Raw genomic sequence first — 26,169 nt, 5'->3', positions numbered from 1 at the left:
AGCACCTCGCAACGTGCAATCAAAGCAAATAGCGAATATTGTACCATCAGATACCTCATGGTGCCGAATTGTATACCAATGTCGTTGTGGAGTGCAGTTATGATAGGGATGCCGCAGAACTCCGAACAACGTGGCTGCGCGGATGACTTTCCATACATGTATCCGGCATATAATCCTAGAAACCAGCCGGCTACACTTGCGACGCACACATAACAAAACTTAGCTGATCCATCTGAAGTCGCTGATTGCAAAGATTGGCAAAAACGTCCGCCGTATTTTTGAGCATTTCTTAAGAAGAAAATGGAACTTCTCAAGCTTTATCCTTTTCTATGGCTGAATCAGCCTGTTCTTGTTCTTTTACGTCTACTGCTTCGGTATTTAGCTCACTTACCGACTTGGATGTTTTCCGAGACTCTCTCGAACCGTCTGTTTTCTCCCAACGGGTAGAACTGGCATGCTGCAAAACAAGAGAGAAGAGAGAAAAAAGTTATGGCGGCAACGTAAGACCAGTTGCAAACAACACACGAAAAATAAGATAGGATGGAAGATTGGAGTAGGAAAGGAAAGAGGGGTAAAAGAGGGGGTCTATATTTAGGAATAAATGTGGAACAAAGTGTGTGTGCGTGTGTGTGCGTGTGTCATGAAAGCCAGAACAGGAATCAACGTCGCCACTAATGTAATTGAAGTCACAGTACTTTTAACCACGGAGGATCAATGACGAAAACGGGAGTAAGAGCGAGAAGGACAAAAGAAGAAAAAGCGGGCGTCGCAGTGGCAAAAGCGAAGTCGCGAAACGCGCTGGCGCACAATGCCTTGGGCGTGCGCCGGCGGCGCCGGTCCAATGTCGTTTCTCCCGCCAGGCTGCGAGATTGCACCGGCGACAAAGACGCCAACAGCGATATCGGCCTAATAAGAAGCTCAAACAGGCCGGACAGCGTCCCCAAACTAATCACGGCTGCGTCTCGGTGCGCGCCGGTGGGATTACAGTCACCGGTGGAGGTTGATGCAAGGGGCGCCCGAAATCAATTCTCCAGACGACCTACGGCGTGTATTTGACAAGACCTTTATCGGAGCCCCCGGTCGGAGCGCAGATGGAAAACAAGGCTCGGAAGAGCCGGCAGCCGGGCGAGAAAGAGCGGGAAGCGGCGCCGCACTGCGCACCGAACGCCTCGCGGGCTCCCGTATATATCTGCAAACTGGAAATCAGAGCTGAGGCCGCGCGAATTGCGGTATGTTTCCTTAGAGAAAGAGGCAGTTATAAACTGGCAGTGAGGCCTAACAAGGGCACACAGACGACTTGTCAGCGTGCGCCTGAACAAGCTTGAGCATCGCTTTCGTGCAGCTTAAGCGGACAAGATCTTGTAAGCGGTCCGGACATCCGTCTTTACAAGCGTGTACTGACTGATGCCGCGGCTTTCGCCTCTGGACTGTGCCTGGCTATCGAAAACACCGTAGCCAACCATCTCAGTTAGTTTCGATCGCCTCACGGTAGTCTAGCCAGGACTTTGTTTCGGGGGTTGTTCTCTGCCTGATGCCAAACCTGAGGCCAAATTATCAAAGCTTTTCGCACGTAAGTGTACAGCATCAGGAATGCGGGGAGTTTGCTCCTACGAACAATTATGGCGTACAAACTTTCTATGATTACGAGCCCTGTGCCGCGTTATTTCGAAGGTGTTTTTGAATATGTATTATTAGAAATGAAAAGTTATTAGAAATGACTGTATTAGTTTGTCAAAAGAGAGCGCGCTTATTGGCAGCTGCAATCCGGTGGCACATGGCGTAAAGGAACATACGCGCTGCATACTTCGCCATTTGGTGTGATATCCTAACTATAAGCAATGGCTATTTTGGTCTGGTGCAGCTTTTAGCTGTTATAAAATATTATAGAGCTATATACCTAATCTTGTATTGCAGTTCCTCATTCGAGCGACGAATAAATATAAAGAGTTCATTGTGTTCAGGAAATATGGCCCTGCACACAGAATTTTCGTTCCATGCACCAGGTTTCCGTAATCATTAATATATTTATTAACAGTTCTTTCAGTGAGCGACCGCGCACTCTCGAGAATATCACGCTCTACGAGTGTCAAGCTGCTGAGCTAAGGGAAAAGCTGCCCGTGAGCCTCTCTATAGCTCGAAAAAATCATGCATTTACATCATTCACACAAACAGCTCACTGGAGAGTCGAAGTGCGGCGCCTCGTATGAATGTCTGAAACTATAGAATGAATTATGCAGCTAACAACGTTGAACTATGTCTGTACAGCTGCCTATTGAATGTTATGCCTAGAAGCGCTCGACGCACAACTTTATGGGCTTGACCACCGGCGGCCGAGGGCTCCCTGAGAGGCCGTATATAGTCGGATGCGTTAATGTCTCGAATACTCGCGCCAACGTCTTTCTTTGTTTCTTTCTTTCTCTTCCCCCTCTCGCTGCCAGTAAACATCCGCTATGGCCCGGCTACAATGCGTGAGTGAGCCACACGAAAGGAGGGGAAAACGTGCCTACATGTCCACACGACCAATGTGCGACACTTGTTCGGATCGAGCGCCTCGCACTCTTCGGAACCAACGCGAGGCAAGTATATAGAGACCGTGAGCACACTCATGGCCGCGAACAGTATTCAACAAACACAACAGCAGCAGCAGCTGCCATATTCCTTTGAGTCCTGCGCAAGGCAAAGCCGGGAAAGAAAAGTGAGGAGGCTGGAGATGGGTCGCGCAACGTCCGGGCCGGAAGGCGATTCTCGGTGCGCTCTGCGTCCTGCGCTCGTAGAAAAAAGGGGTTCGCGCTGTTGGGGAGGGCGACGCCCCCAGCGCTCGCATCCGACCCGCATAAATCGTCCCGTATCACCGCTGACGCGAGCATACAGGAGAAAAGAAAGAAAAACCCCGACGTAGCGCGCGCGCGCGCGCGCGGTGGCGCTGCTTCCTCGCTGTCGGCTGTGTATGGGCGCGCGAGGCCCGACAGAACAGCCCATAGAATAAAGAACCAACAGCCGGCCTGGCAAGCGAGCGAGGTCGTTTGTGCAAGACGTGTCCCGATTTTCGGAGCAGGAAAGAAAATTGCTCGCGCTGCCCCGTCTTCGCAATCGCGGAAAGAAGAGGGTTCCGCCGCCGCTTCGTCGCCGCGGCTTCGCGTCTCCAGTGAAGCGCGCCGACAATTGCGGCCTTCGAGACTACGTGCGGCGCGCATGTGGCGGCGGCGTCGAAATCGAGAGCGCCGCTGCCTCGGGAGGAGGTGCGGGCTAAATAGTCGTGCGCGTTGCGCCGCAGAAAGTAGGCGCCGCATTCAGTGGACGCTCTGCGCCGCGGGCGCAGTCAACGCCGCGCTTCACTTTGGTACAGCAAGTGATGGTGGTCTGGATTCGGGAGGTCCTTTTGACACCTTCCCCGCAGCCTTCGCGGTTAACTTCGACGAGTGATGGGAACGTTGTGCGCGAACAGGTTGATCACCGATGTGCTTTTCCCGCCTAAAACTGCCGCGTCGTTGAACTTCTGAAGAGCGTTTTTTCTTTCTTTCTTTTTTTTTTTTTACAAACTGGCGTTGTCGTTTGGTTTGGTGTGTCGCCATCACGGAACTGTTAACTAATCCCACCTGATAATGGAAAAAAAGAACGACGTGGGCTGGACATTGATAGGATAAGCGACAAAGATCCATGCAGTGAAAAGCGTTTATGGCAAACTATAAGTGGCACGCGTGATACCGCGTAGTACCAACCATACAACGATACTGTTACAACCATACGACTCCCGTTCACGAACATTTAGAGTGGCCACGCAATTGAGGCATGTGCTGGTGGGCCCCGCAGATCCTGAATGTATATTTTTATAACGACGGTCAACACTATACACTTGTGGCTTATCCTTCCCTCTGAGATGCGTCCGCTCTCTTTGTTGCGACACGAGCAATACACGCAAGATATGGAGCATTTCCCCTAAGCCGACTGACTAGCTATCTGTATCTTTTTTTTTTCCTTTTCTCTCTGTGCACTCCATATTCCGGCAGGAAGCGGACGCCAAGAGAACACTAAAGCTTATTTTCCCTTGGAGAGGCGATTGCTCTCAGCCCTAGCTGGGCCGACCTCTAAGGCGCGTATTAAGGAAAAAAAAAAAAGAATCAGGAAACTGCTACGTGTTCATAGCAACGTCTGTCCAAGCGTGCTCCCGTATATTTTTCAGAGCTATACTCTTGCGCACGATCGAAAGAAAGAGCTTGAACCCTTCGACCTTGGCACAATTAAATGCTCAACATATTTTCGAGCGTTCAAATAAAGCAGATACAAAATTCGCACGGACGCGGTCTATTGAGTTTTCCGGCCCATTATTCGGCAAGCCTATCGTCACGCGTTTTCGTGCCATTTGTTTTCGTGTCGCTGGGGAAAAGCGAAGCAGAGTTTGCCCAGGAATGTTTAGAATCGTTACACCGAAACGCGGGCGCAGCAAAAGGCAACCACTCAGCGTTTTGGCAACAAAACACAGTGGATCAGCCTTGAACAGTATAACATTGCAGGCGAAGTGAAGAAACGTGTACTGCTAATACGTACAGGCGAAGCTGAGCGACGATTCAGATACACGCTAGCGACATATAATTCTTGCGTTGCAGCAACGTACTGGTTAAAAACACGATAAAGTATTTCGATCCTTGCCTTTCTTTAGTTCTGCTTTATTTAGTTGTCAGCCAAGCGAAACGGCGGCGTAGTTTAATGCTGAGCTTCGTTCCTCTCGATATATTTCTTTTTCCTCGCTACTTCTTTTTGCCAGCCTGGGCCGGAAAAGTGGAACTCAAAAATTTGTCATTGGTAGATAGCATCATGTGCGCGACATGCAGATTTTACACGTGACAAGGCTCTTCGTTTAAATTTTGATTATATATATATATATATATATATATATATATATATATATATATATATATATAAAGAGAGAGAGAGAGAGAGAGACAGCTATCATATGATTCAAACACCAGAAAAAAAAACAAGAAACCTAATGCAGCTCGAGATTGAGTATTATCATTGTTAACATGATATCGAGGAGTGAAGGGTGCAGAATTGTATGTTCTAGTTTATCGTACCGGTGTTATGCACTACGTAGGTTGGAGGCCAAGACAAATTAGAATGCATAATGTAGAAACGGAAATGGAACGCAGACTAAGATAGCCTCTTATCTACGGTGTTTTCTTTTTTTTTTTTTTCATGCGAGCTCGAATTGCGAACTGAGAATTTACTCGGATCACGATACTAAGGATGAATTGTCTGACCAGGCGGAGGTCGTTTGCAAGAAAAATCGAAGCAATTCATTCACTCATTAAGCAAATTACAATAATTAAGTTTGTATTTACAAACTTTATGACATGCGCTTACATTGGAAAGTTGAAGAGGATCGTCGTAACAGTCTAGTTTTGTGTTTTCTACATCTCAAGATGGCCACTGTGCACCGAAATAATTGGCCCCAAATTATTCGTTCGATTTACCTGATTACGCCCGCGGCACCGGTAAGCTCGGCTCGCGGCGCAACTTCCTTGTGATGTAGTAGGAGGGCGTAAAATAAAGTTTCGCCATGCCGCGCGATAAAGCGGTCAGCCTGCTGGTGAAGTGACCATGCGTCAAATTGCGAGTTGCGAAAAATGCCAGTCGGAGTCAGCTCGTGGGACGCAGGAAGGGCGACGGCAGCTTCATTTTAGAACGCAGCTCCTATAGGCGCCCGTTCCTGCGGCGAGCGTCGGCGTCACTTGTAACTGAGCGAACGAGCATCGGCAAAAGATGACAGCGAACGCGGGGCGAAGCGGAGGATCAAAAAACGGCGAGGAAAAGAGGAAAAGAGAAAAGAGAAAAGATTGGGTGGTTACGTGAGAAATCTCTCGGCTTACTTTTCTTTTTCTCTTTCTTTTTTTTTGTCAGGCATTCAGTCTACTTGATAAACGGGACAGTTCATCGAATCAATTTTATCAAGTGGAATAAACGCCTAACATTGCTTGGTGTGTAGAATGCCGAAGAAAGCTTCATTTATTTAGCCCATGCATGGCCAGCCCATATTTCCCTCTTTGTTGCATAATGCAGGTTCGCAGCCACAACCTAGCAAGAAAAAAAAAAGAAGAAAAATTTAAGAATAATAAAACTCACCGTTTTTGTACGGCAGAGCCTCATTAACATGTAAAAAGGCCGAGGATTATCACGTCCAGTAGAGGAGAGAGAGCTGAGGTCTCTAATTAACATATAAGCGCGCTCTCACAGGTCCTTGCTTTCGAGTGGAGCGCGTAAATTTTGCAGTGGACACATACCTCCCCCCCTTTTTTTTATTTCCGGGGTAAAGCAAACGCAGTAGTATACAGCGAAGCGAGGAAACAGTCTCTCCCGTTAGTCCCGTACATCCTTTCCCTTCAGCTGTTTGTCTGCAACGCGCAGCGTAAGAATGGACAATATGCTAAAAAAAAAGCATACATTAGACCAAACGCCTATAGGGCAGTGCCATTAGGAAACAAACACCGGCAACCGCAAGGGAACTTGTCGCGGAAACAACTCAATTTCGCGCGGCCGCGGTCGACGTTTACGATCCGAAGGCGTCGCCCGGGACGAATATATACGGGCTCGCTGCATCGGCCTCATCCTTCGACTGTTTCCCCCGAGCACCGTCGATGCCTGCGGGGCGCGAAGGGACTCGTGCGCGCTCAGCTGCTTGTATGTGACCGCGCCGGTCGCTCTCTTTCGCGAGGTTTTTCTCTTTCTTTTTTTCTTTTTCTTTTCTTGCGGCTAACGTAAAGCGAGGCGAGGCAGGTTCTCCTCTACCCTCCCGTCTGAACTGGTGGCTTCGGTCGCTCAATAATTCTCGCTGCCGCCATCCCGGTGCACCTTCGTCCACGCCAGCCATGAAAGCGAGCCGGACAATGCGCGGTGAAAGCGACATAAAATCCTAACCGCCACGGCACTCCCCGCGGATATCTCAGACGCCACGCGCGAGCAACGAAGCGCGCGGCGTCTTTATTTCTTTGCGGTGTTGGGTCGAGCGACCTTCCAGGATGAGGATGACTTCGGGGGTTTGGGTGGAAATGCGCACGCGCACGCGGCTGTCCACCGCTGACGCCGCCTGTGTTTTGCGCCAAAGTAGCACCAATAATACTTTCGTGTAGGCTCTTCGGTAGGTAAACGCGGGTTAAAATGGCGCTGCAGATAAACATTATGCGGTGAAACGCTGCTACGAAGGTAGTAATGGAAAGAAGTCCAGAGAGGAAGTGGTTTGTTGTCTTGGATGCTAGCAGCGCCACGACAGAAAATGACCCCACGTGTGTTACCTTGTGGCACTGTGCCTTGATACGACGTTGTACGTGAGCAATTCATGCAAAGCAAATGCTACTAAACCTGGGCAGCACGTGCTCACAGAGGCCTGTCGAGCGTGACGTAACCCCGTGAATATTAAGCAGGCAATCGACGAGCGGACAACAGTATCCAGTATTATATGTGTGAAGGCGACGTCAGGTTAGTGTAGGCGTGCAGACGCCAAATCGCCATTTTGGGGAGCGGAGCAATGACTTATTTGTCTTCTAACTGAACCCGTCTCACTTAGGCCATTCAATTATGCACACAGGCAGTCGTCAGTCAGCCAGCGTTAAAGGCATCCATCCGTTGAAACAAGGCAAGCAGGCGGCGAACTTCTGCAAAAGGGTTCAAGGGTGCGAGTGTGAGCTCGTCCGGCAGTCAGCCGGGGAGCTATGGCCTCTGCGGGGTCTGCAGGGTAGGCACCGAAGCTCGTCAGCGGTTCCTGGCCGAATTATTTCTAGTTTGCTGGCACGTGAACACGCGAGAGATTCGATTTTGGCGGTAAACAAAGCAGGCGGCCCTGTAACGGAGAAGCCCGCTACTGCGTGTCCCCACAGCCTCTGCGGCGGCCTAACAGCAGCGCGCCACTTTTACTTCCGCTAATTCCCCCGAGCGCTTCTTCGAACGACGTATAAGCCCGCGGCGTTAACCCAATAACGGGCTTCTGCTTTCCTGCAGTACATCTATCTGGCTCGGAAGAAGAGGGAGGGAAGGGTGCGAAGCGAGAAAGCTCGCCACCGGGCGCGCCAGCCGGAAAGAGCTAACGCAGGGCGGATGCGCGGTGGGAAAGCCGCCTTGCTCCTGGCTTTTCGCACAAGTTTTGCCGTTTACTCTTGCTTCACCCCTTCGGTTTATTTCTGCAGTTTGTTTGTTTTCTCGCCCTTTGTTTCCATTTGTTCCAGGAAACCAGGGAGTCGCCGCGTCGTCGAAGCTGAGTCGTCGTTGAGAGGTATTTATTTGCGGCGACAGCCTCTCTCTGCTGGCGTTGGTTTCGCGTTTCGTGTTCGCTCTTCGGTGCCTCAACCGCGTCGAAAAGGTTTCAGTGGCCACTTCTTCGCTACGGAGGCGCATCGCAATAAACGGAGCCGCGATAATGTGAATAAGGGAGAAGCCATCGCTGTTTCCAGCGGTGCAAGAAGACAAATAGGGCAGTCAGTCGGCCGGCAAGTATACACGATTCTTCCTTCTTGCTAAGTAGATTATCTTTGCCGCGAGAAGGCGCTCCTGTAGTGGCTCATTAATTATGCTTCGGAGCCGAGAAGAGAAAGGCGACTTAATGTCGTCTTCACCTATTAGGGAAAAACGCGGGTCCGGATCTATCCGTAAGTAAGTTTCCCGCGGTCGTTCCGGCTTGCAAACAAGCAGAAGAACAAAGATGCCGGCCAACTGGGTGGAGAGGGATGGCATGCAGGCGCGTGCGTAAACCGCACAGTAAGCAGAATGAGAACGGGGTGCCTAACCACATAACGACTTCCTAATTACAGTTGTCTTCCTCTTCGCCGTCCCGCTTTCTGTGTTTACTTCGTTCGGAGTTGAACGCGTTTCCCTGCTTTCGCTCCGATAATAATTCTGCGACTTCTCCATGCATCCTTTCTCCTGCAGCCAGCTTTTTTTCTTCTTCCGCCGGTTTCGGCACGTGTCTCCCCTTTCTTTCTGCCTTCTTTCTTTCTTTCTTTTCTTTTTTTCTGCAGGGCAAGCATTGTTCGATGTTGAGTTTTCCTTTTCTCCGAACCGTCGAAGGGGTTGTACTGGGGCATAGTCTGTGCTAGGTGACTGCAGCGCGTACTCATTCTTCTACGCCACTCGAATAACGTCGATCTGGCTGCATTATTAGCGCCATCAGCGGAAACAGCCGCCCTGCTCGGGTTTTTGTCCTCTTTTCCAACCGCACGCGTGCGCGCGCGCGATTCTTTAGTGCCGGGCGCGCGCGGTGAAACAAAAGGAACGCTAAACGGTGCCGGCGCAACCAGCAAAAAGAGGAAGGTGTGGCGGATTAGGGGCCTCAGAAACAGAAAAAAGAAATGAATATGCACAAAGGGTTGGTTCTACGGTTTCCTACTTTAGAACGGCAGTGGAAAATAAAAAAAAAATGAAGAAAGAAAGGGGGGGGGCGGGGGGCGGTAGCAAGGACAAAGAAAATTCAACAGGAGAACGGGAACGATTCGACGAAACTGAGAGGCGAGAAGAAAGGGAGCTTGCAGTTTCCTCTTTCATTTTTTTTTTCTTATTACGACAGGAGAGGAGAGAAGTACAGGAGGAAGACAGGACGAGGCTGCGGAGAAAGTGCACTTGCTGACTTTTCAAATAACTTCCGCAAACCGAGTTAGCAAAAAAAAAAAAAAAAATGGTTCGCCATGCAGAACGAACCGCACGCGTACTTGCTTTAGGATGTGGTACTTTGCAGGAAGAACCAGGAAAGAAGAGGAGAAACTGCACGTATCGCACAAAAGACGGAAATGCAGTTTTCCGGAATGTAAACGCGAGTGATATCGTACAACGATAAAAAGATTAGAATTTTTTTTTTTTTTTTAGAAAAAGTGATACCGATAGGAAGATCACGATTCCAGCACGTCGAGGTAGAGAATTGTTTGCAACCAAAAGACTTTCGCACGTTTTCCTCGGTTTCTGCGTGCGGCGACATGGCATGGCAGGTTGACGAAAACGTCCAGACCCAATTGAAGTGGACGTTCTTAAAATGTGTTCTTTCGTTTTCGGTGTTCTTGCTGCACGAAGCATGTCGTGTCAAAACAACGATGCGCAATCACCGTGCCGGTGAAGTCCGCGAAGTGTTCTTTCTATTTATTTTTTATCTGTGTCATTCTTTTGCACACTGCCGTAAACATTGTACGGCACTCGGAAAGGAAGATGCACCTGTGCACTTTTTTTCAACACACATAGTCTCAGTCATATGCTAAAGAAAAGGTGGAGGGGGGCGGAAATGCCTGCGTTATGAGACGCAGTAGTTTTCTTCTAGAATACCGAGACGAGCTTGGTTGGAATGCGAACTGAACTCTGGATAAACGTCTAATATAAGTGCATAATATGCGTCTGGCAAAAGTCGCCGCATAAAATATCAAGGATAAATCGTTAGTATATAAACAGCTTGCCCGAACTTTAGATCGATGTTCTGATTTACAAATATAAGAATACGCGCGATTTAGGCAAAAAAAGATACGTCCCCATAAAGGTATTTTTCTGAGTCTCAGCAATGACACAGCAATGGCAAAGCGACACAGATACTACTCGGGCCTCGGGGTAACCTGAGTCGCCCGCCGGGCACAAACAAGGCCTGGAGTGTCGTTCGGTGTCAGCCGCTATGGCGAACAGGTGCTTAAGCAGCATTGCTACAGGGCGGTTTCACGACCAATCTTGTATATGGGGCAACCCGGCAGGAATGTATGTATGGCGTTATTGCCAGTAGTTGAGCGTCGTTACATTAAGGGCACCGCTTGTGAGCGCCCATTACGCGAATATTTTAACATCTACACAACGCATACGCGCGACGCTCGGAAAGAGCGCGATTCTGTGGCAAGTGGGAGCGCGCCTCGTCGCTTACACTGGGCTCAGCGGAAGGGCCTGAGGAGCCGACGTAGTCGGACGATTTCCGCAGTCGTTAACACATTCACGCGGTTACGGAATCGCTCTCTGAAAAGCCGCGCTTTGCGGTGGCAGTATAAGCGTCATCTCGCCTCTTCGCAGAGGAAAGACAACCTTGCGCTGTGAAAATGAGAGATAGGGAGAGAGAGAGCGAGGCTGTTAGCTCCAGTTTTACTGCCGTCGCAGTGACGCCTGCCCCACTCGCCTAAGCACTTGACGCCACACGAGTGAGTGCACGCTGAAGAAATAAATGGGCCCGCGCGAGGAAGCTCGAGAATGAATGTTTATACGCGAGTGCTGCGCGGGAAAACAGTCGAAGGAGGCAAGGGAAAATATCTACAGCCTTGCAACGACGCGTCTAGCATATGGAGAAGAAAAGACCCAGGTGCGCGGATTTGGAGCGTTTTCTCTCGCTTTCACCCTTTCATCACTTCCATCTTTTTCTTTATTCTTTGCTCGACCTATTTCCTGCTCCTAATGTTTTCCTTTCTCGCGCTGAAATCAGGGCCTTCGCTAACGTGGCCGTAAGCGCGTGCTCTGCCAACTCTTCCTTGGTCCTACACCCTACCATACGTCTTCGTTTTCGGAAGAAGCGTTCGGAAGAAACAGGCAATGTAGTACAGAAGCAAGGTTTGGGTACGGGCTAGTTGGTATTGGTTGGTTGGCTAGTTGTCTATGTATGCGCTGTAAGTGATGATTGATACAATGTAGTACAGACTATTGCACCCAGTAGATGCAAAACGGACCTGGATCATTTTGTTTCACCCCAACTCATTTCATCGACGACGCTTTGGCAAACGATAAACCAGAGCACACACGTTCTCACAATATATTGCGCTATCACAGGATTTTTGGAGTTCCTCACTACGGCGTGCCTCATAATCAGAAAGTGGTTTTGGCACGTAAAACCCCATAATTAAATTTTTTAACACTTTCCGTGGCTATCAAGGGAAAGCTACGGAGGCAAAGCGCGCACAAGTGAGAACGCTTCTGAAGAGAGTCCCGCGCTTTAACCCACGTATAAAGTTTAGCTGGGGAAGAGAAAACATAAATACCTTATTAACAACAGTTAACTAATACAAAACACACCACTGAATGTAAAACATTGCTTATTTGGCGGCTTTTCCTTCCCGCGTCTGGGCAAACTCGAAACCGTCGCACGTGGAAGCTGCGTCGATTCAGCTTCTGTTCCCGCAGCAACCAAAAGCACTGTAAAACGCTGGCGGATTGTTTGGCGCGGTAACACATGTGCAGCAGCCACGTGCCCGCAGCTTTCACTTCATAGCCACAGAAAGTTGTCCGCGAGTACAGCTGACTAAAGGCTCTAGACTAGCTATGTAGACACGTACTAGTCACCTGACTAGCCTCCGCGCGAGGCTTTTCTGACGAGAAGCATGTGGCATGTCATGTACATATGTGCGTATGTAAAAGACGTCCCGCATAGCCGAAGCGTACATACACGCGTCCGTGCAAGTTGAAGTCCAAGGGTCAAAGAGCCGGGGCCATCGTATCGCCAGAGGGAGGCCGGCAAGCAGAAACGTGTTCATGCCATCGGTGTACAGCGGCGTTTCCTAAGCAAAGCGGAACGAGCAGCCAGCAAGTGTACAGGCCTGTCATTGCTGAGCGCAGTTATTGGCTCGCGCTTGCAAAATTAGGTCTTTTTTTTTCTTTTCCTGACGTGAAGATCCATACTGTCGATACTGCAGTCAAACTATGGTGTGTGGCATTCAATTCGATTGGTCACATTTTCGCCTATATATCGAGCAGTCGTACACTCACTGCGACCATCGCCGCCTACGAAGCTGCGCACTTACGGCAAATGCTCAAGATAAGATTAAGTCACATTAGCATGCCCCGGTTATTCAGTTTTGGTTAGCGTGGTCATTATGCTACAGAAACAGAGCGGGGTACAACTCTCTCTCTCTCTCTTTGACAATGGTTCCGTCAGACGTTTCAATGCCTCTGGAGCCTACATACGGGACCTCCGGGCCGGCCAGCCACGCATGTATAGGCTCCCTAATGGTGGCTCTCACAACGCACTTTTCCCTTCTACGAGAGGAGGTACTCGCAGCTCATAACAAACCCGGACGATTATTCGGGTTCTTTCGCCAACGGTACAATCATCCCCCGATCCCCCTAGAACTTTTTTTCCTCGTCAACCGTGCTCCGCCGTCGCGCACACGCGTACACTTTCTGCCAGGTCTCCAAGGGCCAACAATAAAGAAAAGCGTCGGGCGTGTTTCGGCCTTCGCCATGTGACCGCGATTGCATACTCCGGAAGCGCCAGCCAAGCGCTTTCGCACATTTCTTGCCCACACTTTCCTCGCGAAGGAGACTACTGAACGAGCGCAGGTGTAGCCACCCCAGGGGCGGACCAGTCACCCGTAGTGGCATCAAGAAAAGCGCCGGTTCCGTTGGATAGGAGCTCGCGGCGGCGAAAGGTGATGAGCGCATAGCGCTCGCATATGCATGCGCGACGCTCTCGCCTGCGGCGGCTCGACAAAGGAAAGTGCGTCGTCGTCGCTCAATCGGCGGACGCGACGCCGTCGGGCCAGCGAGAGTGGGGCCGCCGGTGCCGCTCGCCGGCCGCCTTTTGCGTCGTCGGCCGCAGCAGCGCATCTCGCCGCCGCTGATGGTAGTACTGCGTCTCGCCCGCGCTTGCTCGCGCCCCTGCTGCAAGCAAGCAACGGGGGGTGCATTAGCCGGCTCCCGCGGAGCGTGCATAACACGGCCCATCAGAGCTGATCGCGGCCGACGCCGTGGAGCCGCCGGCGGCTTTAAAGAAAACAGGCCTCGCAGGAGAACGAGAGAGCGGCCTCATTTTTCATCGAGTCGAAAACGCAGCACAGCGCGGCGGCGGCCGCTGTGCAGCGCTAGCGCGCAGATGCGATGTGGGGTGGGGGGGGGGGTGGGGGGGGAGCACAAAGAAAGGTGAGGGGAGCGGGAGTCTCCAGACGACTCCTGCCACCGCTGCAGCAGCATGATGAAAAATGTAGCGTGCCAACTGCCTCGGCTGCCCTTAAATCTCCGCGGCGCATGGCTCGGGCTCTGGTCCGCCACGGCTCAGGCGCGTGCGCGCTTTTGCGTCTCATGGAAGCAGCAGCAGCAGAGCCGGCGTCCCATATATGGCAGCACTTCACTCGGGGTCTCTCAAGCCTCACTAACTTCCTCGCCGACAGCGCCCCGCTATTTCCAACTTTCTTCTTCGACGATTGTTTTGACGGGGCTAAAAAAAAAAAAAAAAGATTGAGAGAGAAAGAAAGAAGAAGGCTCATTACGAGCTTATCTCTAGCTGTATACTTTTCGCCCGGCTACTCCTAGTTCGGAGTTGATCGAGCATGCAGAAACGACTTTGCACCTCACGTCTAAATTTACTTTCTTTACCCTCCCTCTATCTCTCTTCAATTCCACTTGACAGTTTCTCTCGTTATTTTTCGCACCCGTCTGCTGCCTTTCAGTTCTACACGCTTGCAAGTATGTTCTGTTCTTTCATATCAGAGGTTCATTGCGTTCATATGCATTTCTTTTACCTCACTGCCCGCCTCCTCTCCCCTCTCCTACTTTTTTTATCTTTTTATTCCACACATACTACGCGTGTTAAGACCGTGACGTATGCGCATGCATTTATTAGATTTCGCGCCGCGCATTAATTTTTCACCTCTCTAATGCGGCTTTATTCTCCGCACTTGCGCAAGTCAAGTGCAGCCGCGGCAATTCGCTGCCTTCCGTCATCTGCGCGAACAGGTGGCCTAATTTCGCCCGATCCTACTTCAGCCTCGTCAGGCGGATTTTCTCCGCCCCAGCACTTAAGCTTTCGACGATCACCACAAACAAAGACGAGTAGAATAGCAGGCCGCGCCAATACGGTCGAGGAAACGAAAACGAAAAGAGAAACAAAAGACAAACAGGGGTGTGTGAGCGAGATAAACAGGGCAATTCGTGGCGGGGAGAAGGGGTGTCGGGGGGTAGAGGTGTAGCGCAATCTGCTACCGGCTTCTCTCGCGCCACATCTTTCTATCCGCAGCGTGATCGTCTTAAACAAGAAGACAATCTGGCAGCTCATCTTACGCGATAGCGCATAAAATATGAGCTCTTTTTCGTGACCGAGTTTTTATTCGGCCGACGTAGCATGGGAAAGGGGGGGGGCGAAAGAAAGAAACATGGACAGCATAATTTCGACGGAGCTCGAAGGTCGACTTTAAGAACACGGCGGGGGGCGTTTGACGTCATTAGACTAGACGAGTGAGGATGCGTGCGTTTTGAGAATCCGTTTTATTAGCACTTCGGTCAAGATGAAGAAATTCGCGAGCCATTTTTCTTTAATTTCATGCTTCCAATTTCTCAAACTTCTGGTTATGACGAACTTGTTTGACAAAGAGAAATCAAGAATGCCAATTTGTACAAGTGAAAATGCCGCTTTTTTTTTTCTTTTCCTTTTTTAGAGAGAGACATAAATGGGTGAGACAATTACCTCGCAGCATTAACCAACTCGCCCAACAACAAGTCTTATTGAAATGGGCGAGCGAAAGGATATTGCTCGTCCGCTCGCTACACCCGTCGTTCTGTCTTCCGAGGCGAGGCGTTCGTTAAGAAGCACTCAGTTGCATTAGCGGAATCTTTTGCATCCTGTTATTCACTAACAATAATAGGAGAAATGGCAGACAACCATAGCCACGCAGAGCAGTTCCATGAACAGCCGAGTCTCAGTACGACAAAGAGCAGGGGCGGGCACTTAAAAACTTCAAGGGCAGCGGTAACGTTGCACAGACCACTATGAAGCAAGGCCAGTCTCGAGGAAATATACTGTGCACGCGCCAACTTGAGAGGCTCGAAATAAAGGCTGAAAAATGAGCAAAGAACCCGCAAAAGGGAAGAATTTCCTCCTCGTGCTTTATTATTATTATTATTATTATTATTTCTTGCGTGCGGCCAACATCGTGTGCAGTGATTGCTTCGCTCTTCGTGCGCTCATGCCGGGGCGTAAACCGGAAGCGATGGGCGTGCCAGATGCCCGCAGCAGCGTCCGCGGAAACGAGACTCCCTCGCGCGCGACCCGGGCTCGTCTCGAGAAATGATACAGGCCAGGCTGTGCGCTTGCCGCCCGAACTCCGGCCCGTGTGCGTACTTGTGCTGCAGCGAACGCGTTTGTCATGGGCGAATGAAAAAAGAAAAGAAAAAAAAAAACGAACGAACGCTCAAGCTGATCAGGCACGACGGGCAGACCGGAAGGGTGCGAGGCGCGCCTGAAGTGCGCGCCTTCCGGGTGGGGCCACGTGCACGAAACAGCCATACCGTAATTGCTGCGAGAAGTTAAGGCGGCGATGGAAGCCGACGCAGCGGGTGCTGCGGCTGCAAAGGGGCCGTGCAAACGTGGCCGCGTGTGCCGGTAAGTAGACTTAACGAGGAAAGTGTTTTGTACCGGAAACAAATGTCATAGAAAGCAAACGCGAAGCATGCGCATTACGCACTGTTGAGCTTTCGGCGCGTTTTCCGAAATTCATGCGCTATACTTGCTTGATAAATGAGACAAACAGAAATGGACCGTGAGTTAACCGCAGGAACCTATAATGCAAACTGTATATTATAGCAAGTGGATGGAGTTTCCTCTTTAACCAAGACCAACATGTGGGCGTCATATTTTGTCTTTACTGGTTTTTTTTTTTTCCCTTACAGTGACTGCAGCAGCTGTATAGGGAAGTTCGCAGGGCGTTTTTTCTTCCGCGTGATAACAATGCTTTCCTTGCGTGTAAGAAATGGTGCATTCACTAATAATTGTAGTAAGTTATCCCAGCCATGGCCTTTGCCCACTACGGGCGAAAGACGACGGAGTACGCAGTGTAAACACTCGCACAATGGGCACAAACAAATACATAAGGATATACGTATACTCCATGCTTATATATTCGAGGTCTCATCCAGAATAGTGTCTTTAGGAAAGGCAGAATATCACTTTCATAGGAAGTCGACAAACGAAGACACCAATGACGGCACAGGAGAAATTTCGTGTACTTCTTAACTCAATTGAAGAAATGGTAAATGAAAGTGGAAGAAAAAACGACTGCCGGTGGATCACAAACCCACGTCTTCGCATTACGCGTGCAATGCTCTTACCAATTGAGGTACCGCGGCGCCGTTTTCCCGTCCACTTTCTGGGATATTTATGTTTTATCTACATGAATAAAATTAATCCGGACTGCGGGGTTTCCGTCTATTGTAGTAAGTGTGGGGGTTTGCTCGGTTGAGAACACATGCTTTGGCGCTGCTTGGCGTTGGCCGGTGATGGTTCTCGAGGTGAACAGTGGTGGCAGCGGATGCCGCACAGTGAAGTGCTGGCGGACCAACTCAGGGCTGTCCAGAGGGCCCGTGTGACGGCAGAGGTGCTCGGCCTCTCTGTACCGACGTGGGAGCGGCCCGCATCAGTCCCCAGACTGATCCCTCAGGACCTAAATAAAGTTATTCATACCATACCATACTAAAACTAAAGCTGCCTACTAGAACTAAGCCAGCGCCACACCTCACGGCCTTGACGGCGGATGTTCCACATCGCTAGAGAGCAGATGGGAAAACGGCGCCGCGGTATCTCAGTTGGTAAGAGCGTCGCACGTGTAATGCGAAGACGTGGGTTCGTGACCCACGGGCAGTCAGTTGTTTTTTGATCCACTTTCATTTGCATTAATTTATCATTTCTTTAATTTAATTAAAAAGTACATGTAATTTCTCGTATGCGCACCTTGGTGTCTTTGTTTGTTGGCTTCTTATGATATGACTAATAAACATCGGGCCCTCGGCTTCCTTTCTTCTCGTTCAGAAGATTACTTTGTGGCAGGCTTTGAATTGACGGCGCCTCCCCACCCCACGGGTCGAGAACACTCCGGAGGCTCAAGACACCTTAGAGTTACGACACAAACTTAACGTAATCGCAAGCAATTATTGTACGAAATCAGGGAAGTCATCTGTTACATTGCTGCAGGAGCGCGCAATCTAATTTTGCAGTGATGACTGGATCATTGCGGCAGTGTTGGAAATCGTCTCGCTGAGGCAACTACCATATCTGGAGACGTCATGCTGCGTTTTTTTTTTTCCAAAGCTCTGTTTTAATAAGAGCGGCGGAAGCTTGGGCGAGTTTGTATGACTTGATCTTACAATTGCCCAATGCGAAAAAGAAAGCATGAAAAAAAGAAAGAAAACGCGGACCTGAGGTGAAATCTCTATTCATTGTGAGCGTTGGCCTTCCCAGAAGATGTCAAGTCGGAAACCCAGGCTTGCGGCTCATTGGAATACTTTAGTAAACTCGGTCGTCGCTTGTACAGGCTAGATACATCTTTGTGGACGTATTCTACCTCCAAACTAGACGCAACACAGATTGTGCAGTATAAGCTGTGACTAGGGCTTTAGCCTTCTCCAATTTCTACTCGTAGCTTATCCGAATGGCTATCTCCCCCATTTGCAATCGGTGCAGATTTGCGCAGGCTTCGAAAAGCCACACTGCCCGGAGCATTTTGAACCGATCGAGAGGACGATCTTACATCAAGTTTGGAATCAAGGGAGCACTGTATCCTAAAGCTAAGCGGACGCCATTTCAATAGCTGGATGCAACGAACTTCAGTTTCCGATTACAGAGGCATTGTGTGTTCTTAGTGCATGTGAATATTCTGCACTCTAGCCTCGCTGCCTTATTATTATTAGAGTTTTCGTTCGTCTCCTCACACGTATAGTGTAACCAAGTGGGCACAAGTTGGGTTCGTTCCCCTATTTTCTCTCTCTACAGCAAACTTGTACTACAGTCTCTAACGTGAGCTACGGCTGCACACCTGAGTATTACGATGCGAGCCGTCCGAAGTTGCGTGCACTAATTGGTGCACGTCTGACGCGCGTTGCCACTGGATATGTGCCATATGCGGAATCAATGAAAAGGTATGTCAATTTTCGCCCTATACGGGTACAAATGTGGTGTCTTAAGTGCAAAACGAAGTCGTCACAGCCAAATTTAAAAAAATACAGACACACACACACATAAAGGTGGCCATCCTGATCGACCAAAGCCAGCCACAGAAATATCATCATCCGGGCTACTTAATAAAATGCGCCCCAGACAGTTGTCTCCCCACTTAAGAACGAAAAAATTGTACCATTCTTCTTCGTCCTTGTACAAGTTGAGCTCCAATTGCCGACACAATGTCGTGAAGACAGAGTATGTATCTGTTTCATGCTTTTTGCTTTATTCTGACACAGGCCTCAGAAACAACAGCTTAAACGGTTGCATCGCTTCGAGCAATTTCATTTCCCTTTCTCGATGTCGCTTTATAAGCTGCGTCAAGGCCAAAAATAATAAAATGGAGCAATAAAGGAAGAACTATTTTGTAAATCAATGAAGCCGCATTTGAAGGACCTAGGATGTGGCCTTCGCGAACGGTAGCAAACACTCTCTCGAGCCCTATACTTCAGTGATTACAATGTATCTAGATATTAACTGAGTAGAGACGAACCACTTGGGCTGGACTGAAACTCTGTCAAAATTTCGCATTCTTTTTTATCTTGTACACTGCGCGTTCGACTGATTATTCACCACATCCAAATCCATTTTCGTCCATGCAAAAATCCATGCAAACGCGGGGTGTACCTCGCTTACAGCGCCCACGCTAAAGGTATATCTTTTAGCCCTCAATTCGAGCCTCTACTTCCCCCCTTCCACCCAACCCTCCCTTCCTCGTATAGGTTTTGTTTTGAGAAGAAAATCGATGGTTCTATAACAGCTACATCGACCTGTCGCCTAGCGCTGCGCGCACAAGCGCATGAATGACCGCTGCTGCTTTATGAGCTAAACAAGGATTGATAATTGCGGCCGTGTAGGACCAGCTGACGAGAGTAATTAAAAGGACTCGCAGAGTGCCTCAGAAAGTTTCGTGATTTTCTCTCTCTGTCTAATTTTGTTGCTTTCCTTTTGGTTTCACTTTTTTTTTTTTTCGTTTCGCTGCCCAAGGGTAGAGAAACACGCAATCTTTCCGAGACGAGCGCAAAACCGACAGAGTTGGCGGACCTTGAAGGCGCCGGCCGCAACCACGCAGCGGCGCCCTAGATGTGCTTTTTACACGACGCATCGCTCCCCTGTGTAACAACCGCTCGCAGCACTGTTTTTCTTAGACCCTATTGGGAGGGCCTCTGAAAGAAAACAGGTCCTTCCAGTCGATATCGGCTCCCGGTTGTGCTCCGCACCGCGGGCGTTGCTGTGTGGCGGCCCCTCGAGAGAAAAAAATAAAAGCATGCGGTGCAGCTGAACAATCAAAGGCGCAACGAACGGGAACTTGCGCCCGCCTGCTTTTCTTATTACTCGCTTCGTGGGGCCTTTCGACCTTTCTCTCGGCGACTTATCAGGTACGGCGGCTATTGCAGTAGGGAAAGTAGACGCGAAAAGTAACGCCATCCAGCAAGAAAGTTTGGATCAAGGTAAGCAAAGTTGCGCAGCCTTGCGAGAAAGCATAACCACGGATAGTTCCATTCTGATTTATTTCATTTCTTGTTCGCTACGCCGCCAGCTACTAAAGCGTTGGTTCTGGAGAGGTACGGTACAGACTGGGAAATGGAAAAAAAAAAAAAAGAATGCCACTTGACTGCGAGCGAGCGTAAAGAATTATAACGAATGGCATTTATACAATCAGTGAATGTATGCATAGCGTGCATGAAAACTACAGCATGCAGGAACGCAATGTTTGAGAACGTTGCAATGAACACTTCTACGCAAGCACGAAGAATTGCTCCCAAATAGGCGCGAAATTATTACTCGCATAAATGCACACATAAATACAAAAAGCCCTTGTGGCCTCTGGCGCAGTAGGACTTTTAATAGACCAGCCGTGCACAGCGGAATCTTCAACGCGAGTTTTCCCTCGAAGCAAATTAAGCTTAATGCTTAAGCAGACAACCCTTTCAATATAGGCGAACAGAAATTGCCCTTGTAGTGTCGGGAAAGACTGCGCGCTGTAATTGGCCGAAACTTATAGTGAAGGTAAAGAGCAAGAACGAAAAAGTATTTTATTCGTGTCTGTTGAATATTTACGCCTACTTTTTTTGCGCAATTTCAGTGAGTGCGTTTTAATTTTACCCCCTTGCCTCCACTTATGTTTCTCTTTTTTTCTTTTTGTCAGAGAACTGGCGATCGTGCTATTAATGAGCGTAGTGCTTGCTTGCGGAGTAACAAATGAGTTACTCAATAACACTCATAGATTTGCTTTATACTAATTTGATACAAATTTCACCTCATGAAAATGAAACGAAAGAGAGCGCAGTTATATGTACACCGCGTAACATCTTTTGGTTGTTTTTTTGTACGATGTCATCATCATCATCATCAGCAGCAGCAGCCTAGTTACGCCCACTGCAGGTACGATGTGATGGCGCGCAAGTCTTAGCCGATAGATAACCATCGTGTATACCAGCGAGATAAGGAGGAAAAGAAAGGTAAGTCTGCTCCATTGTTAAATGGGACATAAAACTGGTATTTGTGGACTGCTTGCAGGCTAATATTAATAAGTATGCCTTGACAATAATTTTTTACCAATATAGATCTGGCCAACGCGTCACATCAAACGCAGTTTTCTTTTTATTCTTTCTATAGATGGAAGTGGATGATACGTTCATGTTATTGTAGTTTGAACACTAATTAAACGTTCCATTCAAGAGTCAACTGTTCTGTACAATCCGAGCCACCAGTGTTACATGAGGTCTCTGTTCATTCATATTTACGTCATATGAATGTCATACCGCATAGAAGGAAGAAATAAAGGTGAATGTCGGGTATTACACAGAAACGTGGTGATCACCTTGACCCACTGGTAGCTCGGGCAACGTTCGTGGCTCTATGCGGGTGTTACACCTGCTCCTTCGGCCTCGGGTCATATTTTTTTTAACACATTATACTCATCTTTTCCAAGCGCAGAGTGCGTTGTGCAGTACACTGGTACTGACTTTACATGTAGACGTACCCAAGTTTTTGCAGTGCTCAAGCCTAAATCCGTTTGTTGTTATGACGCGCCCGTTTATTTGGAAAGCACACGTGTACAGGGGATTACATTCGTTCGAAGTTGTTGAAAAAATAGGGAAGGCTCTATAGTTAGGCGACTTCCGGATGCCCGTCATCCGAAGAGTTCATAACGGGTCTCGGGCATGCAAGACGCCGACACGGCTAATTTTTCCAGAAAAATGTAAACCTATATATATATATATATATATATATATATATATATATATATATATATATATATATCTATATATATATATATATATATATATATATATATATATATATATATATATATATATATATAATGGCCCAAGAGCGTACACTGCCGCACTCTTAGCAAGCATCTCTTTTTCGGGCTATCCAGAATATGGAGCGGGGCGGAGTGAGGAAAGGAGATCGCCCCTAAAGGTATTACGACTGGTGCCTCGTCGGCGGTGCGCAGTTCTTGGGACCCCGGTGGAGCAACGTTCGATGCTGCACATAATTGCGCAGCAGTTGTCTGTCCGGTGATTGCCTCGATACGCGCCGCGGGCCACACTTAGAGCACGCTGCTGCGCTCGCTGAAGATGACTGAACTCTCCGACCACCTCTGATTGGCCGATGAACGCTGTCATACGTGCGCGCTTGCGTCACTTGTTCTGCCTTACTTTCTCCCCTTCCTATTTCCATTTCTGCCAGCTTCCCACTCACCCAGTGTAAGGTAGCCAATTAGGTGCTCCCTGCCTTTGCTTTTCTCTCTCTCTCTCTTTATTTCTCTCTCTCTCTCTCTCTCACACACACACACACACACACACACACACACACACACACACACACACACACACACACACACACTGTTAGAACACAGAAGCAGGCTACTTTACATCTGCGCTCCTCATTTAAGTCACAGAGTTATTTCATACGCATTTGAAATACTGACAGTCAAGAAGTGTTGTTTTATTTTTGTTTCTTTTGTTTTCTTTTCTTCGTCTCTTTCTTTTCTTTTTTTATGTTTTAAAGCTATTTGATCGTGTCACCGAACACGCCGTGGTTGCTTAGTGGCTATGGTGTTGCGGTGCTACGCAAGAGGTCGCGGGATCAAATCCCGGTCTCGGCGCCCACATTTCGATGGGGGGCGATCAATATGCAAAAACGCCCGTGTACCCAGATTAAGGTACACGTTAAAGAGCCCCGGGTGGTCAAAATTAATCCGGAGTCTCCCACTACGGCGTGCCTCATAATCATATGGTGGTTTTGGCACATGTAAAGCCCCATAATTTATTTACCGTGTCACCGAGCTGTTGCCTGTGAGCCAGGCGCATTAATGTTATCTTCATATCAAAGGGTTCCACGGCACGTTTTTTTTTCTTCTTCTTCTTATTCGCGACGGGGTGCTTTCATTACGTTGGTTAAGAGTTGGGCACTATATAAGTGCCCAACTATTAGCCAATGTTTAGCAGCACTTAGCAACTCTTAGCAGCACAGTGTTTTCACATAGGGCTATAGGCATATATACCGGAGTACTGCTGGCTGACGATGGTGACGCACCACTATATACGACATCTCGAGACGCCGTGTTCAACCAAGGTGCGCAAAATTTATGTGCAGCAAGTGTTAGCAAGTACGAACAACTAGCTGTCACAATCAGAATGGAAGTGTTTTTGCCTCTGCTTTCGTCTTAATAATAATATTTGGAGTTTTACGTGCCAAAACCACTTTCTGATTATGAGGCACGCCGCAGTGGAGGACTCCGGAAATTTCGACCACCTGGGGTTCTTTAACGTGCACCTAAATCTAAGCACACGGGTGTTTTTCGCATTTCGCCCCCATCGAAATGCGGCCGCCGTGGCCGGGATTCGATCCCGCGACCTCGTGCTCAGCAGCCCAACACCATAGCCACTGAGCAACCACGGCGGGTGTGCTTTCGTCTTCGATCATTTGCTTTGTACTATGTGTTTCTTTTTTTCATTTTCCTTCTTTGCTTAAAGAAAGAAAGAGACGGAGAGAAACATTCTGTACGGCAGATAAATGCTCTAACGCATGATGGTATAGCAAGTTATCTAGAGTTCATTATCCTTTAAGAAATAGTGAAGGTATAGAACGCAGCGATTGCAGACAGCTACTCTTATGCCAAAGCACCTTAGGGAGTTTAGGATTTTGCGTATCGCAGACGGGGTTCGGGCACCCAAAAGGACCTTTGCGTGCGCAAAGCGCCACGCCCGCGGCTTGCTTTCTTTAAAACTCATTTGGGGTTCTTTTGCAAGCCCGGTGGTTTGCGTCTCCTAATTTTGCGTATGCGAAAATCTAAACCTCCCTACTAGTGCGCCTGTTATCTGTGCGTTGTTTTGGCCATGTTGGCCCTTTATGCAGTACTGCGTCGTTTGCGTGCTCCCTGTCGGCGACATGGCACGCGCGCAGAAGCTTATGCACAGAACATCTGCGCCTTACAGCATTCAACACTCCCGATGTAGGTTCCCCTTTTCTTCATTTTCTTTTTCAACGAAAGTCGTGATTTGCCGGCTTCTGACCGTTTGCGCCATAAGCATTACGCCTTTCGAAATCAGTACACGAGCGTAGAGGAATTTCGATGGCTCGGTTTTGCGCTGCTGAGCACGTGATGGCGTGTTCGATTTCCAGCCGCGGCGGCCGCATTCCGATAGGGGTGGAATGAAAAAAAAAAATAAAGAAAGAAATGAAAATAAAAATAAATAAATGCGTTCGCGTATCGTGCTTTGGGTGCGCATTAAAAACACTTCCAGGCGGTCAAAGTTATTCCGAATCCCTTGTCTATACGAAGCCCCTCATGCAGTCCACATGCGCAGCTTCGAGGGCAATTATAAAGCCCGTAATTTAGTTAATTTAAATCTATAATTAAATTTCGATGGCGAGGTATATACACGCGTTCAACGAGGGATACAAATTCCACTGAAGCGACAATTGGTACCCTGGCTCGGAGCCTGCCAACTTAAACACGACGGCGGGAGTGGAATTTCCGGAACGATGGTATATCATGTCACAGCTAATGGCCGCCACGTAAAACCCGGCCTCTTCTTCCCTAAGAGGAGCGCGCCATTCTTGAATTCAGGCCTGTCACCGCTATGCCTGAGCGCAGATGAAAAGACTCGGAAGGAAACGTGAAGCCGCGTTGTCTGGAGTTCAAGAAGAGGGAGTAGGCGCGGGGGGAAGTGCAGAGGAGAAGGAGGAGCCGAAAGGCACGCACTGTGCTCAGGAGCACTATTCTGAAGCATCTGAAAACTCAATCCATCAACCGCCCGTGTTCGTTACCCGAGCCGCTCCAGGAGTTCGCGATATTTAAGCTTCATGTACACACGCTAATGGGCTCACCTGCGGTATTTCCTGCAGCGCGCGGCGCTGTCACTCAAAGGACATAATACGCGCAGCGCCCACCGTGAAAACACAAAGAAACGGCGCGCAATTATTGGTGCATTTTCCTTGCCGACGGTACGGGCTCATTATAATCATGGTTCTTCTGCGGATGACACGTAGACCATAAGAACGGCTTTCCCAGCGCGCGCGCGTGACAGGCCTATCACTCTACATCGGTGCGTCGGACATGGTATTTTATATATATAGCGACGGCTCGCGGAGCGCCGTTCTCCTCCGCGTCATGGCCAGGCGCTCGGCGGGATCGAGAGCCGCCTCGCCGCCGAAGCGGTGTGTCGTGTGGCAGCGTGCGAAGGAGACAGGCCGTTGCTGCGCCTTGATTTCTCGCCGCCAAGGGGACGAAAAAATCGGCAGCGACGTGACGACGAGATGAGAGCGGTGAGGGCCCAAATGGTCCCGGCGCTGTCATTGCGCCATGCGTAGCGCTACAACGGCGTCGTGCGCGTGTGCGCTTTGTCTTCGTATGCCACAAAATGTCCCGATTGAGTGGCACTGGGTTGGACGTGCGTGCTTTGTTCAACGCGGTCATAGAGCTGCAGAGCGTCTCTTGATCTCTTATTTGTCTCGCTGTGACTCATCACATGCGATCCTGCGTTCGAAGTTCAAAAGCGGCGCTGAACTGCTGGAAATAACATGCGATAAAATAGGGAGTAACAGTTCGTTCTTATGGTGCGCGCACGCTCATGTCTGTATGTGAGTGTGTCTGTGGGCGTGTAAATAATTTTTGTTGTCTCTAAGACTTAGTCCCATATTCTCAAACCATCCTCGCCTCGAGATTCTTCCTCCACTCAACCGAGTGGAGCACAGCGCTACCCCTCGACTGAAGAAGACGCTATGATTGTGAAGGAATTGTCACTTGT

General features: G+C 49.0%; 1 protein-coding gene across 1 annotated transcript in view; it reads right to left on the bottom strand.

The window, feature by feature from the left end:
• Nucleotides 1-26,169, bottom strand: part of LOC142578674 (protocadherin Fat 3-like) — a 346,841-nt gene that overhangs the window by 178,934 nt on the left and 141,738 nt on the right. Inside the window, exon 3 of the mRNA XM_075688141.1 lies at nucleotides 392-457. Within this exon, the coding sequence (XP_075544256.1) occupies nucleotides 392-457 (66 nt within the window). The remainder of the gene's footprint in view (nucleotides 1-391; nucleotides 458-26,169) is intronic.

This window comes from Dermacentor variabilis, chromosome 1 (genome assembly GCF_050947875.1).
Source record: "Dermacentor variabilis isolate Ectoservices chromosome 1, ASM5094787v1, whole genome shotgun sequence".
Taxonomy (NCBI): domain Eukaryota; kingdom Metazoa; phylum Arthropoda; class Arachnida; order Ixodida; family Ixodidae; genus Dermacentor; species Dermacentor variabilis.
This window is presented reverse-complemented; position numbering and strand designations above follow the sequence as displayed.